This window comes from Amblyraja radiata, chromosome 1, assembly GCF_010909765.2.
Source record: "Amblyraja radiata isolate CabotCenter1 chromosome 1, sAmbRad1.1.pri, whole genome shotgun sequence".
NCBI classification, from domain to species: domain Eukaryota; kingdom Metazoa; phylum Chordata; class Chondrichthyes; order Rajiformes; family Rajidae; genus Amblyraja; species Amblyraja radiata.
The window spans coordinates 175329802-175347590 of NC_045956.1; the positions used below are offsets into that span (position 1 = coordinate 175329802).

Here is a 17789-nt window from a genome sequence, read left to right on the forward strand (position 1 = left end):
CCAATGAATAGGGACCCAGCCGACTCAACCTCTCCCTATAGCTCTCACACTCTAATCCTGGCAACGTCCTTGTAAATCTTCTCTGAATTCTTCCAATTTTGTTAGTCCTTGCTGTCTCCTCCCTTTCCTCAGCCCTCCTGCTGTCTCCTCCCATCCCCCAGCCTTCGGGCTCCTCCTCCTCCTCCTTTTTTTCCCCTTTCTTCTCCCCGCCCCCCCACCCCCCACCAGTCTGAAGAAGGGTTTCGGCCCGAAACGTTGCATATTTCCTTCGCTCCATAGATGCTGCTGCACCCGCTGAATTTCTCCAGCTTTTTTGTGTACCTTCTATATTCAATACTCTGACTGATGAAGAGCAAAGCCTTTCGACCACCTTATTTACCTGTACCTTGACCTTCAAGGAACCATGCACCTGGACTCCTAGATCCCTCTGCTGCACATAATGTGTAGGCCCTGCTCTTGTTAGACCTCCCAAAATGCAATACCTTACACTTCTCTGTATTAAATTCCATCAAACATTCCTCAGCCCACCTGGTCACTTGATCCTGATCCTGCTGCAAATTTTCACAACCATCTGCACTATCTGCAAAACCACCCACTTTTGTATCAACAAACTTGCTAATCTTGCCCTGTATTTTCTATCTATATCTTCTGTCTATACTATTACTAAAACACTCATCTTGACCACTGTGTTGATTTTAAATTTGCGCAAAAACGGTATCCTATATCGCTATGATTTTTTGCCACCCTACTCACCGTTCTCCTCTGCTCCAAGCCCACCAAGTTTTTTTCAGATCAATGGAATATTATAAAAGTTATGAAGGTTGAAGAAATCATGAGATGAGCACATTAGTCTTCTCTCCTGTCAGTCACCATGAAAGTAACGCCCTTTCCGGGGGCGAGGAGAATAAAGCCATGGAGGTCGGGCGTGAGTCAGTCAGCCAGCCCGGAAGCCATGAGTGAGAGTTGAGTCCTGAACTATGTCCACAAGCCGTTAGTGAGTGAACTGTGAGTCCACAAGCCGTGAGTGAGTGAACAGTGAGTCCACAAGCCGTGAGTGAGTGAACTACGAGTCCAGAAGGCTCACCCCCTCTCCTCGCACACCCCCCCCAGCGGCAGGCCACGGCAGCACTCCTCCCCCTCCCACCGGACCCTGCCTGAAGCCATCCCGCTACCCCGGCTACAGAACGCTCCCGCCGGCCCCTACCTGAAGCCACCCTGACCCCAGCTGCCCAAGAATCCATTCGGCCCACATCCATATTAGCCCTCTGGAAACCAGTCCCTTCGGCCCGCAACTCCCATACTAGCCCTCCAGAAAGCCCCCCCCCCCCCACCCCCCCACTCCCACTGGCCACCGCCTGAAGCCGACCACCTCCCCCGGCTGCAGAACGCAACAAGAGACGCAACAAGAAAGAATGGACTGAATAAATCTCCTCTTTAACATTTAAATTGTCGTTATAGTATAAGAGTTATTCACATTTTAAGCTTTAATACATCCCTTTTCCACTTGCCGTGCCCGTCAGCTGCACAATGGGAACCCAATGGCCAGGAGGGAATGGTTACCCCGCCGGAGAGCCGCTAATAGTGGATGGGGGTGGAGTGAGTGCGGGAGGGGGGCGAGGGGTGAGGGTAGGTGGGAGGCCGAGGGGGGGGTCAGGGGCGTCACAACGGGAATGTGAAACTTTTCAAACGTTTCTAATAAAAGAGGAAAACAACAAACTGCTGGAAGGGTCTCTCCAGAGATGCTGCTGCCTGTCCCGCTGAGTTACTCCAGCATTCTGTGTCTATCTTGCTGTAAACTTTAGGCGCAACTGCTGAGGAGTTGTGGCTGGAGATAAATGTGATAAAGGTTTAAAATAAAACTCCGCCTTGGGCTTCCTCCCTCTCCCAGTGGGAGGGTGGAGGCGGAGTTCCGCCAATGTGCAGCCGGGTTGTACGGAGCGATTGCGGAAGAGCTGTCCCGTCAACACCAGTGGCCCCCGTCTCTGGATTGCGGTCGCTGGGGTTTCTCCTCCATGTAATCACTGCGGTGACAAGCTAATCCCAGCGCCCCGTCCAGAGAGGGACACTGGTCGACTCTGGTGAAGGCAGGCGAGCTGAAGTTTGCAAGTGCAGGAAGGAACTGCAGATGCTGGTTTAAAAAGAAGCTAGACGCCAAAAAAAGCTGGAGTAACTCAGCGGGACAGGCAGCAGCAAAGATTATATATGCTATAAGATCTTTGGGCAGCAGCATTTCTGGAGAGAAGGAACAGGTGACTTTTCGGGTCGCGGCACCGTCTTCAGTGTGAAGACAGACAGCACTCCAGTCTTTAGTGTCCATCTGAAGTTTGTAAAGACTACTTCCTGCAAGTATAGAATGGCAAAGTCAGCTTTTCTGCTTCTGTTAACTTGTGCGTCCGTTGCACACTGTGCAAAACTGTTAACCGTGGCCCTGATGGGTAAGAAGTTTTTTTTTCCCTCTCCCTATTTTACTTTTCCAAATGTAGATGGGCTGCAGCAATGTATAAATGTGTGTCCGGAATCCGAATCGTTGCATTATAATGAGTAATCAATGCAAGAGCGGAATAGTAGTACATGAGTAGCTCACAAGGTTCAAAAGGTCAAAGGTTATTTTATTGGTCACAAACACCTAGGTGAAGTGAAATGCTTCTTGCCAATGCAGCACATAAAGAATATGAATACAGACATAACAAATGTAGATGGTTTATGCATGCAACCTATAATGTAGCTACCTCAATACCACTAACCACGCCCAGTCATCTCAGTATAACTGTGATATCCTCCCCTTGTTCCTCACTGTTTGTTCCAGTACGCCTGAAGACTAGATGCAGTCAGTACTGGGACGTGTGTAACATGTGCCTTAATTAAAGACTCAGTAAAGGTTACAGTGTGTCAAACTCCCTACCTTTACATGGTGTCAGAAGTTAAACGCTCGCATCCTGTTTATCGGGTTTTATTTGTCCCTAGTCCAACTAGTGTTTAATTCCCTATTTACCATGGCATTCTCGTGCCAAAAGCCCTCTCCCCTTGTCTTTGACGCTGACATTGCGGAATGCTGGGCTACTTTCGTGATGGACTACAACCACTTCATCAACATCGTGCACCGAAATGACCCTGATGCGGTCAAAGCCTCGCTCCTGCTGAACCTTGCCGGTCCCGATGCTATGAAGCGTGCTCAGGCTTTCACTTACAATCCAGCGGTCCTGGATGACAACGACCAGGTCGTCGAGCCGGCGGAATCTGCAAATGACCCGGTATGTCTCTTACGCAAGTTTGCGGAGATTTGTGACTTGCCCTCCAACCGTATATTGGAGCGGGCTAGATTTTTCACGCGGAAACAGCAGCCTGATGAGCCTGTTGAATGTTTTATCGCTGACCTGCGCTACCTTGCTCAGCGGTGCCGTTTCGAGACCATGCGTGATCAGCTCACCAGAGATATCCTTGTCACCGGCATGCTAGATCAGAAGCTACGTGCAGATCTGCTGCAAAGACCAGACCTCACCCTGACTCAGGCAATGCATGCATGCCGCATAGCTGAAGTAGTTGCCCCGCCACATGGGCAGAGGGGATCTGACAATCGGGCTATTAATCTGACTGGTGTTGCTATGTCCCGTCGCAAACAAGGCAACTTTCGCCCTACGCCGCGGCCGATTTGTGCCCCTCGGGTCCCGCTTGTCAAGAAGTGCCCCAACTGCAATTATGTCCACTCTATGCAGTCGCAGTGCCCAGCATTTGGCAAAGCTTGCAATTTCTGTAAGAAGATGAACCATTTCTCAGCTGCCTGTCGCTCCCGTGGGAACGTTCCTCCAGCTCCCGGACAAGTTTTAAACAACCTTCAGCAAGCTGATAACGATTTTGATTCCCAGTCTTCTGTTGACACTGCCCTCGACTCTGAGCCCAGCTGTTCCATGGGAGATGCCAGTGTTTACACTCTCCTTCATGGCCGATCTCGCCTCCCCGATCCTTCTGTACTCATTACTGTCAACAACAAGTCCTTCAGTGCTAAACTCGACACGGGGGACGAAGGTGAATGTTATGTCAACATCCCTATTCAAACAGATAATAAATAATGAGCTGTTGACTGCTGATCGCTCCATATTGCGTGCTTATGTGGGAGAGGAGCTAACACCTGTGGCGAGGGCCACCTTCCACTGTGTGCTGCAGAAATCATCCCGTGACCTGTCGTTTTTCATTCTTGACTGTGACTGTGTGACTCTGTTGAGCAATCAGGCATGTCAGGATCTCGGGCTGGTGTCTTTCGACCGTACGGTCCACGAAGTGCGGGTGATGCTGAATCCACTCTCCGAGTACCCTGACCTCTTCGATGATAAGCTGGGGAAGCTGCCCCTTGTATACAAGATCGCAACTGACCCATCGGTCGTACCAGTGGTCCGTGCTCCACACAGGGTGTCGTTTGCCATGAAGGGCAAGGTCGAGGCCATGCTGAAGAACATGGTTGACATGGGGGTGCTTGCAGCCGTCAGCAATCCCACCGAGTGGGTCTCCACCATGGTCGCCACCATGAAGATGGGTAAGAACGAAATATGGGTGTGCATAAACCCCAAAGATTTGAATCTGGCAATAAAACGTCCCCACTACCCTATGAGGACTGTAGAAGATGTTGCTGCCCAGGTCGGTCAGGCCACGGTGTTCTCTGTTCTCGATGCCAGGAGCTCGTTCTGGCAAATACCCCTAGACAAACGCTCCTCAGACTTAACCACTTTTGGCACCCCCTTCGGAAGGTTCAAATTTTTGTGGATGCCATTCGGCAGAAACTCCGCTAGCGAAGTGTTTCAACGCTCCATGGAGCAACTGTTTGCTGGTCTGCCGTGTGCCATTAATGTGGATGATATCCTGGTCTATGGGAAAGATGCTGCTGAGCATGACCACCATCTCCGACGGATTCTAGACCGCGCTCGCCAGATCAACTTAAAGCTTAACCCGTCAAAGTGCAGTTTCCGTGTAGCTGAAGTACCCTATGTTGGCCACATCTTCACGGCCCATGGGCTGAAACCTGATCCGCAGAAGACCAACGCTATCTCCGAGCTGCCTGCCCCGACAGATGTTGCCAGCCTGCAGCGTTTCCTGGGCATGGTCAACTATCTGGGGAAGTTTATCCCCGATCTCAGCGAGTTGGGCGCACCCCTGAGGCAACTGACGAAAAAAACATTGCCTGGTCCTGGTTTCCCCAACACCAGCAGGCTTTCGACTTCCTCAAAACAAAGCTGATCACCACGCCGACTCTCAAGTTTTTCGACCTGCAGCATCCAATTGTGGTAACGTGTGCTGCTTCCCGTTTCGGACTAGGTGCTGCCTGCCTGCAGCTCTATGATGATGGCTCGCTGCAGCCCGTTTCTTATGCCTCGCGAACCATGACGGACACTGAGCAGCGCTATGCACAAATCGAGAAGGAGCTTCTTGTGGTTGTGTTCGCCTGCTCCAAGTTCAAGGACTTCCTTTTCGGTACCAAGTTCACCGTCGAGACGGATCACCAACCCTTGGTGACAATCCTCAATAAACCCATCCACATCGCTCCAGCCAGGCTACAGCGAATGATGCTACAACTCCAGCGGTTCGACTTTCAGATCGTTTACAAGAGGGGCACTGAGATGCATGTGGCCGACGCGCTGTCCAGGGCCCCCCGGTCCTCCTGTGACAGACAGCCCTACGAACAGGAGGATCTGCAGGTACTCAATGCCAACTTTGTTCCCTCTAAGCAGCTGCAGTGCCTGGTTGAGCACACCGCCAACGACCTAGACCTGCAACAGCTCGCTGCTGTCATCCAGCGGGGGTGGCCAAGCAAACGAACCTCGCTGCCTGCTGGTGTCTACCCTTTCTTTCTGGTTCACGATGAACTAGTGCTCCGGGACGGGATCATCATCAAGGGTCACAAGGTGGTCGTCCCTGCCTCCCTGTACGACTTGTACTACAATGCTGCCCACATGGGGCATCCCGGAGCCGATGCCACTGTCTCACATGCCCAAGAACAATACTATTGGCCCGGCATGGCAAAGTACATTAAGGCCCGAGTAGCCTCCTGTCCTGATTGTAACACTCTTGCCCCACATCAGCAGCGCCAGCCACTTCTGCAGCAGCCCGCCCCTGCTATGCCCTGGTCATCGCTGGCTGCTGACATATTCAAATGGCGTGGAAAGCAATACCTAGTGTTGGTCGACTCCTACTCGAACTGGTTCGAGGTGGACCTTCTCCCTGCTATCACCTCTGAAATGGTCATTAGTAAGCTGCGCCGACTCTTCGCCACTTTTTGGTCCCCGGTCCGCTTACAGACCGACAACGGCCGTCAGTTCACCAGTGCAGAATTCAAAGCTTTCGCTGTGAAGTGGAACTTCACTCACTACACCAGCAGCCCTGAATACCCGCAGAGCAATGGCCTGGCCGAACGTGCTGTCCGCAGTGCCAAGAATTTGCTCGAGCAGTCTCGTCTCTCCAACGGTGACTTCTACCAGGGTCTGTTAAACCTTCGTAACATTTCCAGGGACACTACCATGCGATCCCATGCCCAACGTCTGATGTCCCGCGTTCTTTGCCCACCGATGCCGATCGCCCAGCAATCCCTAGTGCCCAAGGTCCTCCAGCCTGCTGCCGTCCAGCAACGGATTGCTCAAAGGCATGAAATACAGCGCCGCTCTCACGACAAGTCCTGCCGCCCGCTCTCACCACTACTGCCTGGCCAGGTCGTCCGCATGCAGACAGCCACCGGATTCTCCCGACTCGCATATGCTGAGCGAATGGAGCAGCTGGGCATGTACACTCTATAATTTAGAAGGATGAGAGAAGATCTTATTGAAACATATAAGATTGTTAAGTGTTTGGACACGCTAGAGGCAGGAAACATGTTCCCGATGTTGGGGGAGTCCAGAACCAGGGGCCACACACAGAGTTTAAGAATAAGGGGTCGGCCAATTAGAACGGAGACGAGGAAACACTTTATCACACAGAGAGTTGTGAGTCTGTGGAATTCTCTGCCTCAGAAGGCAGTGGAGGTCAATTTTCTGGATGCTTTCAAGAGAGAGCTAGATAGGGCTCTTAAAAATAGCGGAGTCAGGGGATATGGGGAGAAGGCAGGAACGGGGTACTGATTGGGGATGTTCAGCCATGATCACATTGAATGGCGGTGCTGGCTCGAAGGGCCAAATGGCCTACTCCTGCACCTATTGTCTAACCAGCATATGCAGTTCCTTCCTGCACTTAGATAGAGTCATACGGCTCGGAAACAGGCCCTTCATCCCAACATGTCCATATTGACCAAGATGCCTCATCTAAGCTAGTGTAATTTGCCAACATTCAGCCAAATCCCTCTCAACATTTCCTATCCATGTACCTTCCCAAGTGTCTTGTAGAAGTTTTTATAGCACCTGCCAAAACTACTGTACCTCCTCTCGTATAGAGGTGTTTAAAATCATGAGAGGAATAGATCGGGTAGATGCAGAGTCTCTTGCCCAGAGTAGGTGAATAGAGAACCAGCAGGCATAGGTTTAAGGTGAGGGGGGGAAAGATTTAATAGGAACCTGAGGGATCACATTTTCACACAAAGAGTGGTGGATATATGGATGAGCTGCCAGAGGAGGTAGTTGATGCAGGGACTATCGCAATGTTTAAGAAACAGTTAGACAGGTACTTAGATAGGACCGTTTAGAGGGATATGGAGCAAACATAGGCAGGTGGGACTAGTGTAGATGGGACATGTTGCTGGTGTGGGCAAGTTGGGCCGAAGGGCGTTTTTCCACACTCTCTGACTCTGGAAGCTCGTCTCATGTACCCACCATCCGCTAAGTAAAGAGTAGATAATATATAATAAACATAAATCCCCAAATTTAATAACCCCCACACTGGAGAAATGGACAAGCAATGTTTCGGGTCATGAAGGTGTGAAGAAGGGGCCCTGCCAGAAACCTCATCTGGCCATTCCCTCCATAGTTGCTGCCTGACCCACTGAGTTCCTCCAGCACTTTATATTCTGCCTTTGTTAGTGTGGAAAAGGACATGTTTCCCCTCCACTTTGAACGTAAGCCTCACAAAGTAGGCCGAACAAACGGCCACTCACTTCATGTGTGACCTATCCAGACCTTTCCACAGGACAGGTGGACGCCACGGTACGAGGCCCTTCGGCCCAGCGAGTCTCTGCTGACAATCATTCTAGACCAAATTATGAGAGGAATAGATTGAGTAGAAGCACAGAGTCTTTTACCCAGAGTAGGGGAATTGAGGACCAGAGTACATAGGTTCAAGGTGAAGGGGAAAACATTTAATAGACAATAGACAATAGGTGCAGGAGTAGGCCATTCAGCCCTTCGAGCCAGCACCGCCATTCAGTGTGATCACGGTCACGAATTGGATTCTTTTAAGTCAATCTTTAGTTTAATAAAACTAGACACAAACACTTGTTACAACTTAATAATTCTATTACAGCGCTGCAGAGTTCTTGGTATTCGCCACACAGACCCAGCAGCTCCAGTACAGAAATGCAAAGATTATATAGTCATTAAGCATCCGTATACAATATTACAATATGGTACGACACATACTTATCCTATCAGCATTGTCATTAGACAGCAGCTCATTGGCATCATCCAATCACCTGAATTGATAAATACAATTTATGTATGTAAGTAAATAAGTTTTATTTATATAGCAAGTTTAAATCAACTCGGGTTGAAACCAAAGTGCTTTGCATAAAAGAAATAACTAAGTTTCCGTACATCCATAGAAAAAATTAAAAATAAGAAAAATGGACACAACACATTATAGAATTCAACACAAACGTCCCCCCACAACAGAATCAAAATGTTCCACTGTGGGGAAAGGATTCAAAAAGTTAAGTCCTCTTCCTCTGTGAATCACCCGAGGTCGGGGCCTATTTGTGCCCTCCGCAGCGTCCAATGTTTTCAGGCCCTCTTGCTGGAAAGCTGGAACTCCGGCGTCGGGTGAACACTCCTCGGCGGCTTGGAATGTCTTGAGCGGCTGCTCCCTCCCCGGAGACCGCGGCTCCCAAAGTCGACAGGCCGGAGCTCCGACTCTGGCGATCTCGGCAAGAGATCCCAGGCTCCGCGGTGTTCTAAATCCAGCGCCGCCCGCCCGCGGCTGGACGCTCCGCAGCTTCTCGGATGTTGGAGTCGGCGGTCACAGCACTCCGGAGCTTACCGCACGGCGACCCGGTAAGGCATCGCCCGCTGCATGATGGTGTCCCAGCGCTGTGCCGCCGCCGCCGAAGCTGTAGTCCCGGCCGATCCCGACAGGAAACGCCGCTCCAGTCCGATGGTAGGCCGCGAGGAAGGGGCGAAGAAGCAGCTCGGAGGGAAGCCGCCTCTCCGACCAGGTTGGGGACAAATAAATAAAGTTTCCCCCTTCCCCTCCCCCACCCCCCACATAAAAGAAGACCTCAAACTAACATTTTGTTTTAAAACTGGACAAAAAATAACGGCGCCCCACTCCTGCAGTCCGCCATTTGTTATCGAGGACATGCAACTTGTACAACTTGTACAATTTGTTTATCATATTACTGAATCATCCTGCGGTCTGGGTGTTACTCAGTTACAGGCAGGATGCGTCCTACACAACACTAGTAGTACGGAGACCCCAACTCGTATGCCGCTGATAGCAGCAGTACGTGAGGTGTGTGAACAGTTCCCCAGCACCGACAGTTAGTTTGTGCTTAGTAAGCAACACCATACCACCGAAAGCAGTTAGCAGCAATATGCATGCGTCATCAACAGCTCCTTAGCACTGATAAAGCACTGCAATACATGCTCTCAGCAAACAGCTTCTTAGCACTGATAACACGCAGCCTTTTCACTGTCAGCTAAGCTTCCAGCCCAATAATATAAAATTGAATGGTTAGTTCTTTTTATTATTTGTGATCTTGTTTTATTCTTAATTCCACAACGGCTGATCATCCACAATCAGTACCTCGTTCCTGCCTACATAGAAACATAGAAAATAGGTGCAGGAGTAGGCCATTCGGCCCTTCAAGACTGCACCGCCATTCAATATGGCTGATCATCCAACTCAGTATCCTGTACCTGCCTTCTCTCCATACCCCCTGATCCCTTTAGCCACAAGGGCCACATCTAACTCCCTCTTAAATATAGCCAATGAACTGGCCTCAACTACATTCTGTGACAGAGAATTCCAGAGATTCACCACTCTCTGTGTGAAAAATGTTTATTCTCATCTCGGTCCTAAAGGATTTCTCCTTTATCCTTAAACTGTGACCCCTTGTCCTGGACTTCCCCAACATCGGGAACAATCTTCCTGCATCTAGCCTGTCCAACCCCTTAAGAATTTGTAAATTTCTATAAGTTTTGTAAGTTTCTACTTCTCTCCATATCCCTTAACTCCGCTATCCATAAGAGCTGGTAAGAATCCGAGAGGTAACTTTTTCACACAGAGGGTGGTGGGTGTATGGAACAAGCTGCCAGAGGAGGTAGTTGAGGCTGAAACTATCCCATCGTTTAAGAAACAGTTGGGCAGGTACATGGATAGGACAGGTTTGGAGGGTTATGGACCAAGCGCAGGCAAGTGGGACTAGGGTAGCTGGGACATTGTTGGCCAGTGTGGGCAGGTTGGGCCGAAGGGCCAGTTTCCACACTGTATCACTCTTTGACTCTAATATCTAGAATGAGTGGTCTCCCTAATGACGAACGACCACCTCTGGCAGCTCGTTCACCAATGAGGTCCAGAACGACTATCTACCTCATTGGTGACCCTTGGACTATCCTTGATCAGCCTTTGCTGACTTTACCTTGCACTAAACGTTAATACCTTATTATGTATCTATACACTGTGAATGGCTCTATTGTAATCATGTATTGTCTTTCCGCTGACTGCACGCAACAAAAGCTAAACTGTAAACATTCAGTGAAGAGTAGGTAGGCAAGCAAAGCTGGAGGAACTCGGAGGAAGGGCGGCACTGTGGTAGAGCTGCTGTCTTACAGCGCCAGTGACCCTGACTACGGGTGCTGTCTTTACGGAGTTTGTACGTTCTCCCTGTGACCGCATGGGTTATCTCCGGGTGCTCCGGTTTCCTCTCGGACTCCAAAGACGTGCAGGATTGCAGGTTAATTGGCTTCTGTAAATTGTGCCTAGTGTGCGGGATAGCGCTGGTGTACGGGTGATTGTTGGCCGGCGCAGATCCGGTGGGCCGAAGGGCCTGTTTCTAGGTTTGTGTCTCAAAGCTAAACTAAACTGAACAGGCCCTGCATCCCAAAATGTCACAGACTGTTTGGCTGTCCAGCATTGTAGAGGTGCTGGAGGCAGTGTGTTGGGTCAAGAATGTTTCACTGGCAGATGCACCAGGAACACAACATGTTACTTGATGTGCCTTTACAGACTGATTAACGCAACAACACATAGATACACTGGGGCAGCTTGATGGCGCAGCGGTAGAGTTGCTGCCTTACAGCGCCAGAGACCCAGGGTTCGATCCCGACTACAGGTGCTTGTCTGTACGGAGCTTGTTCGTTCTCCCCGTGACCTGCATGGGTTTTCCCCGGGTGCTATGGTTTCCTCCCACACTCCAAAGACATAAAGGTTTGTAGATTAATTGGCTTGGGTAAAGATTGTAAATTGTCCCGAGCATGTGTGGGATGGTGCTAGTGTACAGGGTGATCGCTGACCGGCGCGGACTCAGTGGGCCAAAGGGCCTGTTTCATGCCATATCGCAAAGGTATTTTATTGTCATGTGTACCAATTAAGGTACAGTGAAACTCGATTTACCATACAGCCATACTAAAAAAAGCAACAAGACACACAACTACATAAAAGTTAACATAAACATCCACCACAGTGGATTCCCCACATTCCTCACTGTGATGGAAGGGAATAAAGTCTAATCTTCCTTCTTTCATCTCCCACGTTCGGGGCAGTCAAACCAATCTCTGAACCAAATTAAAATAACAATAAACTATTAGTTATACTGGGTAACCAGGCCATAACATTGCAAGCAGTTGTTCTTAGTGCAAGCTATACAAAGTCCAGAGTGTGGGACATAGTCTAGAGGTGTGCTCATATTTGATAGGCAAGGAGGTGAAAAGTTATTGCAGCTGAAATTGTAATCAGGTGGGCCATGATTTTATTAAAGGGTAGAGCTGGCTGAAGGGGCCGAATGGCTTAGTCCTATTCCAAGTGAGTACAAAAGAAAGTGTTAAGAAGCCTCAAGCTGGAGAGGGAACAGAGAAAATTTACAAGGATATTGCCAGGACTAGAGGGCGTGAGCTGTACGGAGAGGTTGAGTAGACTGGGACTTCATTCCTTGGAGCACAGGAGGATGAGAGGGTGATCTTATTGATTCAAGTCAAGAGTCAAGAGAGTTTATTGTCATGTGTCCCACATAGGACAATGAAATTCTTGCTTGCTGCAGCACAACAGAGTATTGTAAGCATAAATACAGAACAGTTCAATTCAATATACACATATAAAATCATGAGAGGAATTGATCGGGTAGATGCACAGAGTCTATTGCCTAGAATAGGTGAATCGAGGACCAAAGGACATAGGTTTAAGGTGAAGGGGAAAAGATTTAATAGTAATCCGAGGGGTAACCCTTTCACACAAAGGGTGGTGGGTGTATGGAACAAGCTGCCAGAGGAGGTGGTTGAGGCAGCTCTTGTAAATCATCTCTGTGCCCATTTCAACTTGACAACATCTTTCCTATAACATGGTGCCCTTAACTGAACACAATACTCTAAATGCAGTCTTATACAACTGCAACATAACCTCCCAACTTCTATACTCCATATGTGTAGGAAAGAACTGCAGATGCTGGTTTAGATCGAAGGTAGACACAAAATGCTGGAGTAAGTCAGTGGGTCAGACAGCATCTTTGGAAAGATGCTTCTCTCCAGAGATCCTTCTATCCAGAGATGCTGCTTGACCCACTGAGTTGTAGTCCAGCATTTTGTGTCTGCCTTCTATACTCAATGCTCTGACTGATGAAGGGCAATGCATCAAAAGGTTTTTTGACCTGCCGAGCCTCCTATGCCTTCTGAGGAAGTGGAGGCATTGGTGAGCTGAAGAGCCTGTTTCCACGCAGTATCTATAACTAAGTCGGCGCAGGAGTTGGCCACTTGGTCCTTCGTGCCTGCAACAACGTTTATCCAACATTTATCATGGCAGATCTTCTACCCTGACACCATTTTCCTGCATTGCCCTAACATCCCTTGATTCCCTTAATATCTAGAAATCTTTTAGTTTAGCTTCGTGATACAGCGCAGAAACAGGCCCTTCGAGCCATCTGGTCCGGGCTGACCAGCAATCCCCACACTGTAACACTATCCTACACACAATAGGGACAATTTCCAATTATACCAAAACCAATTAACCTACAAACCTACATGTCTATGGAGTGTGGGAGGAAATTGAGGATCTCAGAGGAAACCCACGTAGGTTACAGGGAGAACGTACAAGCTCCGTACAGACAGCATCCGTAGTCAGAATCGGCCGGGTCTCTGGCAATGTGAGGCAGCAACTCTACTGGTGTAGCACCATGCCACCCTATTTGATTTAATAGGCAGAACAAATTGCCTCTGCTTAGAGTAAACTCTATGACCATGGCACCACAGTCCACCGGCGTATAGGATCACAAGTATTTGTCACCATCTAAGTGAAGACATTTCACCACATCTCACTCCCAGAGACCACCACGTTCCTTTAGAATGGAGACGAGAATGAATTTCTATAGCCAGAGGGTGGTGAATCTGTGGAATTCATTGCCACAGACGGTGGTGGAGGCCAAGACATTGGGCATTTTTAATGCGGAGATTGATAGTTTCTTGATTAGTACGGGTGTCAAAGGTTACGGGGCGAAGGCAAAAAAATGGGATTGGGAGGGAAAAGTCGATCAGCCATGATTGAATGGCGGTGTGGACTCGACGGGCTGAATGGCCTAGCTCTGTTCCTATGCCTATAGTCTTTCCAGCAACCATTAGGGTCTTGAACACTGTACAACAGTAACATCAGCATCTTTACATCTTCCACTGTGTCTTTGATTGCACCACAGACTTTATTTCTTGCACCTTTATGGCTACTAAGCATTGTGGTAATTACTTTATTATATTGTCGACTCTGATATATTATTTTCTGTGTGTTATGTCAATGGATAATAATCTGCAGCAAATGGGGATGTCATTGTTCCGTTGATGGTACATATGACAATTAAACACTCTTCTGGTCTCTTGTCCCTTCCTTTGTACCAAGCAGTCTACCCCTCCTTCTGAGAACGGTTCAAGATTCCTCAACCAAGGAATAAATCGTCACTGCATTCACCCTGTCAAATCACGAAAGAATTCTGCGTTTCAGTCAGATTAACTCTCAGCTTTCCAAATTCACAACTTCTCGGAACAGAATTAGGCCATTCGGCCCATCAAGTCTACTCCGTCATTCAATTATGGCTGATCGATCTTTCCCTCCCAAGTCCAATTTTCCTGCCTTCACCTTATAACCTCTGACACCCGTACTAATCAAGAATCTATCAATCTCTGTCCTTAAAAATATCCATTGACCTGCCCTCCACTGTCTTGTGTGGCAATGAATTCCACAGATTCACCACCCTCTGCCTAAAGATATTTTTTCGCATCTCCTTTCTAGAGGTGTGTCCTTTTATTGTGAGGCTGTGGCCTCTAGTCCTGGACTCTCCCAGTAATGGAACCATCCTCTCCATATTCATTCGATCCAGGCCTTTCTTGGTGCTAGAAGCCTGGTCTACTCAATCTATTCACACGTGGCAAACTCAGCACTTCAGGAAGTTTTTGGACATTCTGTATTGCAATCCTTCTGCACCAAGTATACCCTGAGGAGACTGTCCCACTTAGGTGATTTTTTTTTTAGGCGACTGCCGGCGACAGTCATAGTCGTAGAGGGACAAGCTACCACCTATTCGACGTCAAGCTACGACAAGCTACGTCAACCAGCGACACGATTCCTCGCGACTCGTGCCATTCACCTAAGACCACACCTACCACAACCCACGACCACACAGGCGACAGCCAAAGTCAACCTAGCTCCACCCGCGACAAGCTTCGACATGCTACGACCCTGTCGGCGACAAATGAAGACTTCTCTTGACGCCCTTAATGTCGCCGGTTGACGTACGATGACGTAGGTTGTCGCCAATGGAAATCATCGAGGTCATCACCCTGCGACAGCCATCGTCTCCTGGCGACAACCTACGAAAGCACACACGACAGGAGAAGACAGGCAACGTCAAGCCCACTATCGCCGAAAGGTTTTGAACATTTCAAAACCCAGCGGCGACAAGAAAAACGTTATGACACTTGATGAGACAACTCACGGCAATACAGGCGTCACCCCGCGACCATGTGGTGATGTGATGGCCTATTTTACGGCTGTCGCCGAAAAAATCACCGAAGTGGGACAGGCCCTTTAGTGGGAATTAGTACAGTACACATTACTCCAACTCTCTGCAAGGCCCTCAATAATTACAGTGATATACCTTTACTCTGTACTCACATCCCCTTCTAATGAAGTGCAACATACCATTTGCCTTCCCAATTGCTCCATACACCAGCAAGTCAGTGATTTGAATGGAAGGACACCGAGGTTCACTTGAACATGAACGTGAATGTGGCGCAGCGGTAGAGTTGCTGCTTTATTGAATTGAATTGAATTGAATTCTTTATTTGTCATTCAGACCTTTCGGTCTGAACGAAATGCCGTTGCCTGCAGCCATATATGTAACAATAACAACACACAATAAACACAAATTAACATGCACCACAGTGAGTTCACCAAGCACCTCCTCACTGTGATGGTGGCAAAAGTCTTAGAGTTACTGTCTCTTCCCTCCTCTTCTCCCTCTGCGCCGAGGTGATACCCCACCGGGCGATGGTAAGTCAGTCCCGCGGTTCAAGCTCCAGAAGCCTGGGTTCGATCAAGGCTATGGGTGCTTGTCTGTACAGAGTTTGCACGTTCTCCCCGTGACCGTATGGGTTTTCTCCGGGTGCTCCGGTTTCCACCCACATTCCAGAGATGTGCAAGCCTGTTGGTTAATTGGCTTCTGTAAATTCAAAATTGCCTCTATCAATGTTACAACATTTTGAGATTTTAAAAATCAAGTCTTTAATTTATCCCATCAGATAAAGCATAAAAAGAAGTTTAATTTGACACCTAATTCACTTTCATATCTTCAGTATTAAAAGAGTTATGGCCATTTTCATACTCGGAAATTGGCATCTTGTTCCCTATTGCTTTTCCATTGACTTAACACAAAAGCTGTGATCGAGAACATTTAAAAGCCGATAACTTTCTTAAAATTTAAGAGAACTGAAATAAATTATCAGCTATTGGAGATTGAAGCATTCTGAAACAAATATGAAACAATCTTACTTAGATGACTTGAAATGAAAGCATATAATTAGTTAGTTACCTAATTGTAGCTAATTACAAAATTCAATTACTAGATCTAAACATCTATCCATTTCTTAAGAATAGATTAACATTTTTAAATAGCCTTAGTGTCCAAATAACATTCACACAATAATTCATAATATAACATAATTTTTAATTCTCATTGTCATGGGTTTATAGGCCAAGGAAGGAATTTAATGTTTAATACCTGTAAATTAATGGCCATTTAAATCAGCTTGCGAGTGGGATTTTCTGGAACGGGACCATTTGGAACGTTCAGGGTGCGGTGAATTTAGTCCCCCATATCGGCAGCAAATACACTGCCGGTTCTTCGAGGGAAAAAATCACCGTTTAGCAACTTAAAATACATCTTAAGAAACACTTTTATACATAAAAATAAACTACTTTCTTTTACCTGGTCCTCCATAAAATCCGTCCCTGTTGTCGGCATTGACGGCTGCAGAAGCTGATTTTAAAATCATTCCAGCGTTTAACTTGTTGAGTGAAATTTTTTTAAAAACACACAGAACGGCCGTAGGAACGATTCTTTTGCAACATCTTGCACTCCAACAAATATAATTCAGGACCAGGTCGGGAAAAAACACTGTTTTAACCCTGCCCCCCCCCCCCCCCCCCCCTCAAACGCGCCAAAATCGCGCACACGGCCAGTGGCAGAATTGCAGCGCCGCTGAAGGTAAGTTTTGTAACATACCTACTGTGTAGGATAATGTTATTGTGCGGGGGTCGGCGCGGACTCGGTGGGCTGAAGGGCCTGTTCCGCGTTATATTTATGAAGACTAATGTCTAAATCCTTGCACCCTGTGATTGTGAATGTGTCCACAGGTGGAAGTCATACTCTTATGATGGACGAAATCTCAAAGATCCTTGCAAGAGGGGGCCATAACGTGTCGAACTTCCATCAGGTAGTCTATGCTCTAGACGGTGAGTTCTGTGCCTTGTACACATGCATGAGTGCAGTGATCTTTTGCCATATCTTTCCATTTTCAGAATGTAGGTGAAGCGGGCAAGGCCTGCATTTATTGCCCTTCTCCAATTGTCCAGGAGGGGGGGGGGGGGGGGCAGTGTTGAGCCGTATTCAAAAGCCACTGCGGTCCTCCTGCAAGAACAATGAAGGAATGATGATATTTTTCAAGTTCGATGCTCGACTTCCTTAGAAGGCTTAGGAAGTCCGGCATGTCCCTGACAACGCTCTCAAACTTCTATACATGTACCGTGTTCAGGCATTTTGTGCTGTGATGGGGCCGCAACTGTTTACCATATATATTAATGATTTGGAAGAGGGAATTAGGAGCAACACTAGCAAGTTTGCGGATGACACAAAGCTGGGTGGCAGTGTGAACTGTGAAGAGGATGTTAGGAGATTGCAGTGTGACCTGGACAGGTTGAGT

General features: G+C 48.1%; 1 protein-coding gene across 1 annotated transcript in view; it reads left to right on the forward strand.

The window, feature by feature from the left end:
* The first annotated feature begins 1929 nt into the window (after nt 1–1929).
* LOC116982198 (UDP-glucuronosyltransferase 3A1-like) overlaps nt 1930–17789 on the forward strand; it is a 43201-nt gene continuing 27341 nt past the window's right edge. Inside the window, exons 1-3 of the mRNA XM_033035499.1 lie at nt 1930–2182; nt 2220–2435; nt 17224–17322. Of these exons, the coding sequence (XP_032891390.1) occupies nt 2354–2435; nt 17224–17322 (181 nt within the window). The 5' untranslated portion in view covers nt 1930–2182; nt 2220–2353. The remainder of the gene's footprint in view (nt 2183–2219; nt 2436–17223; nt 17323–17789) is intronic.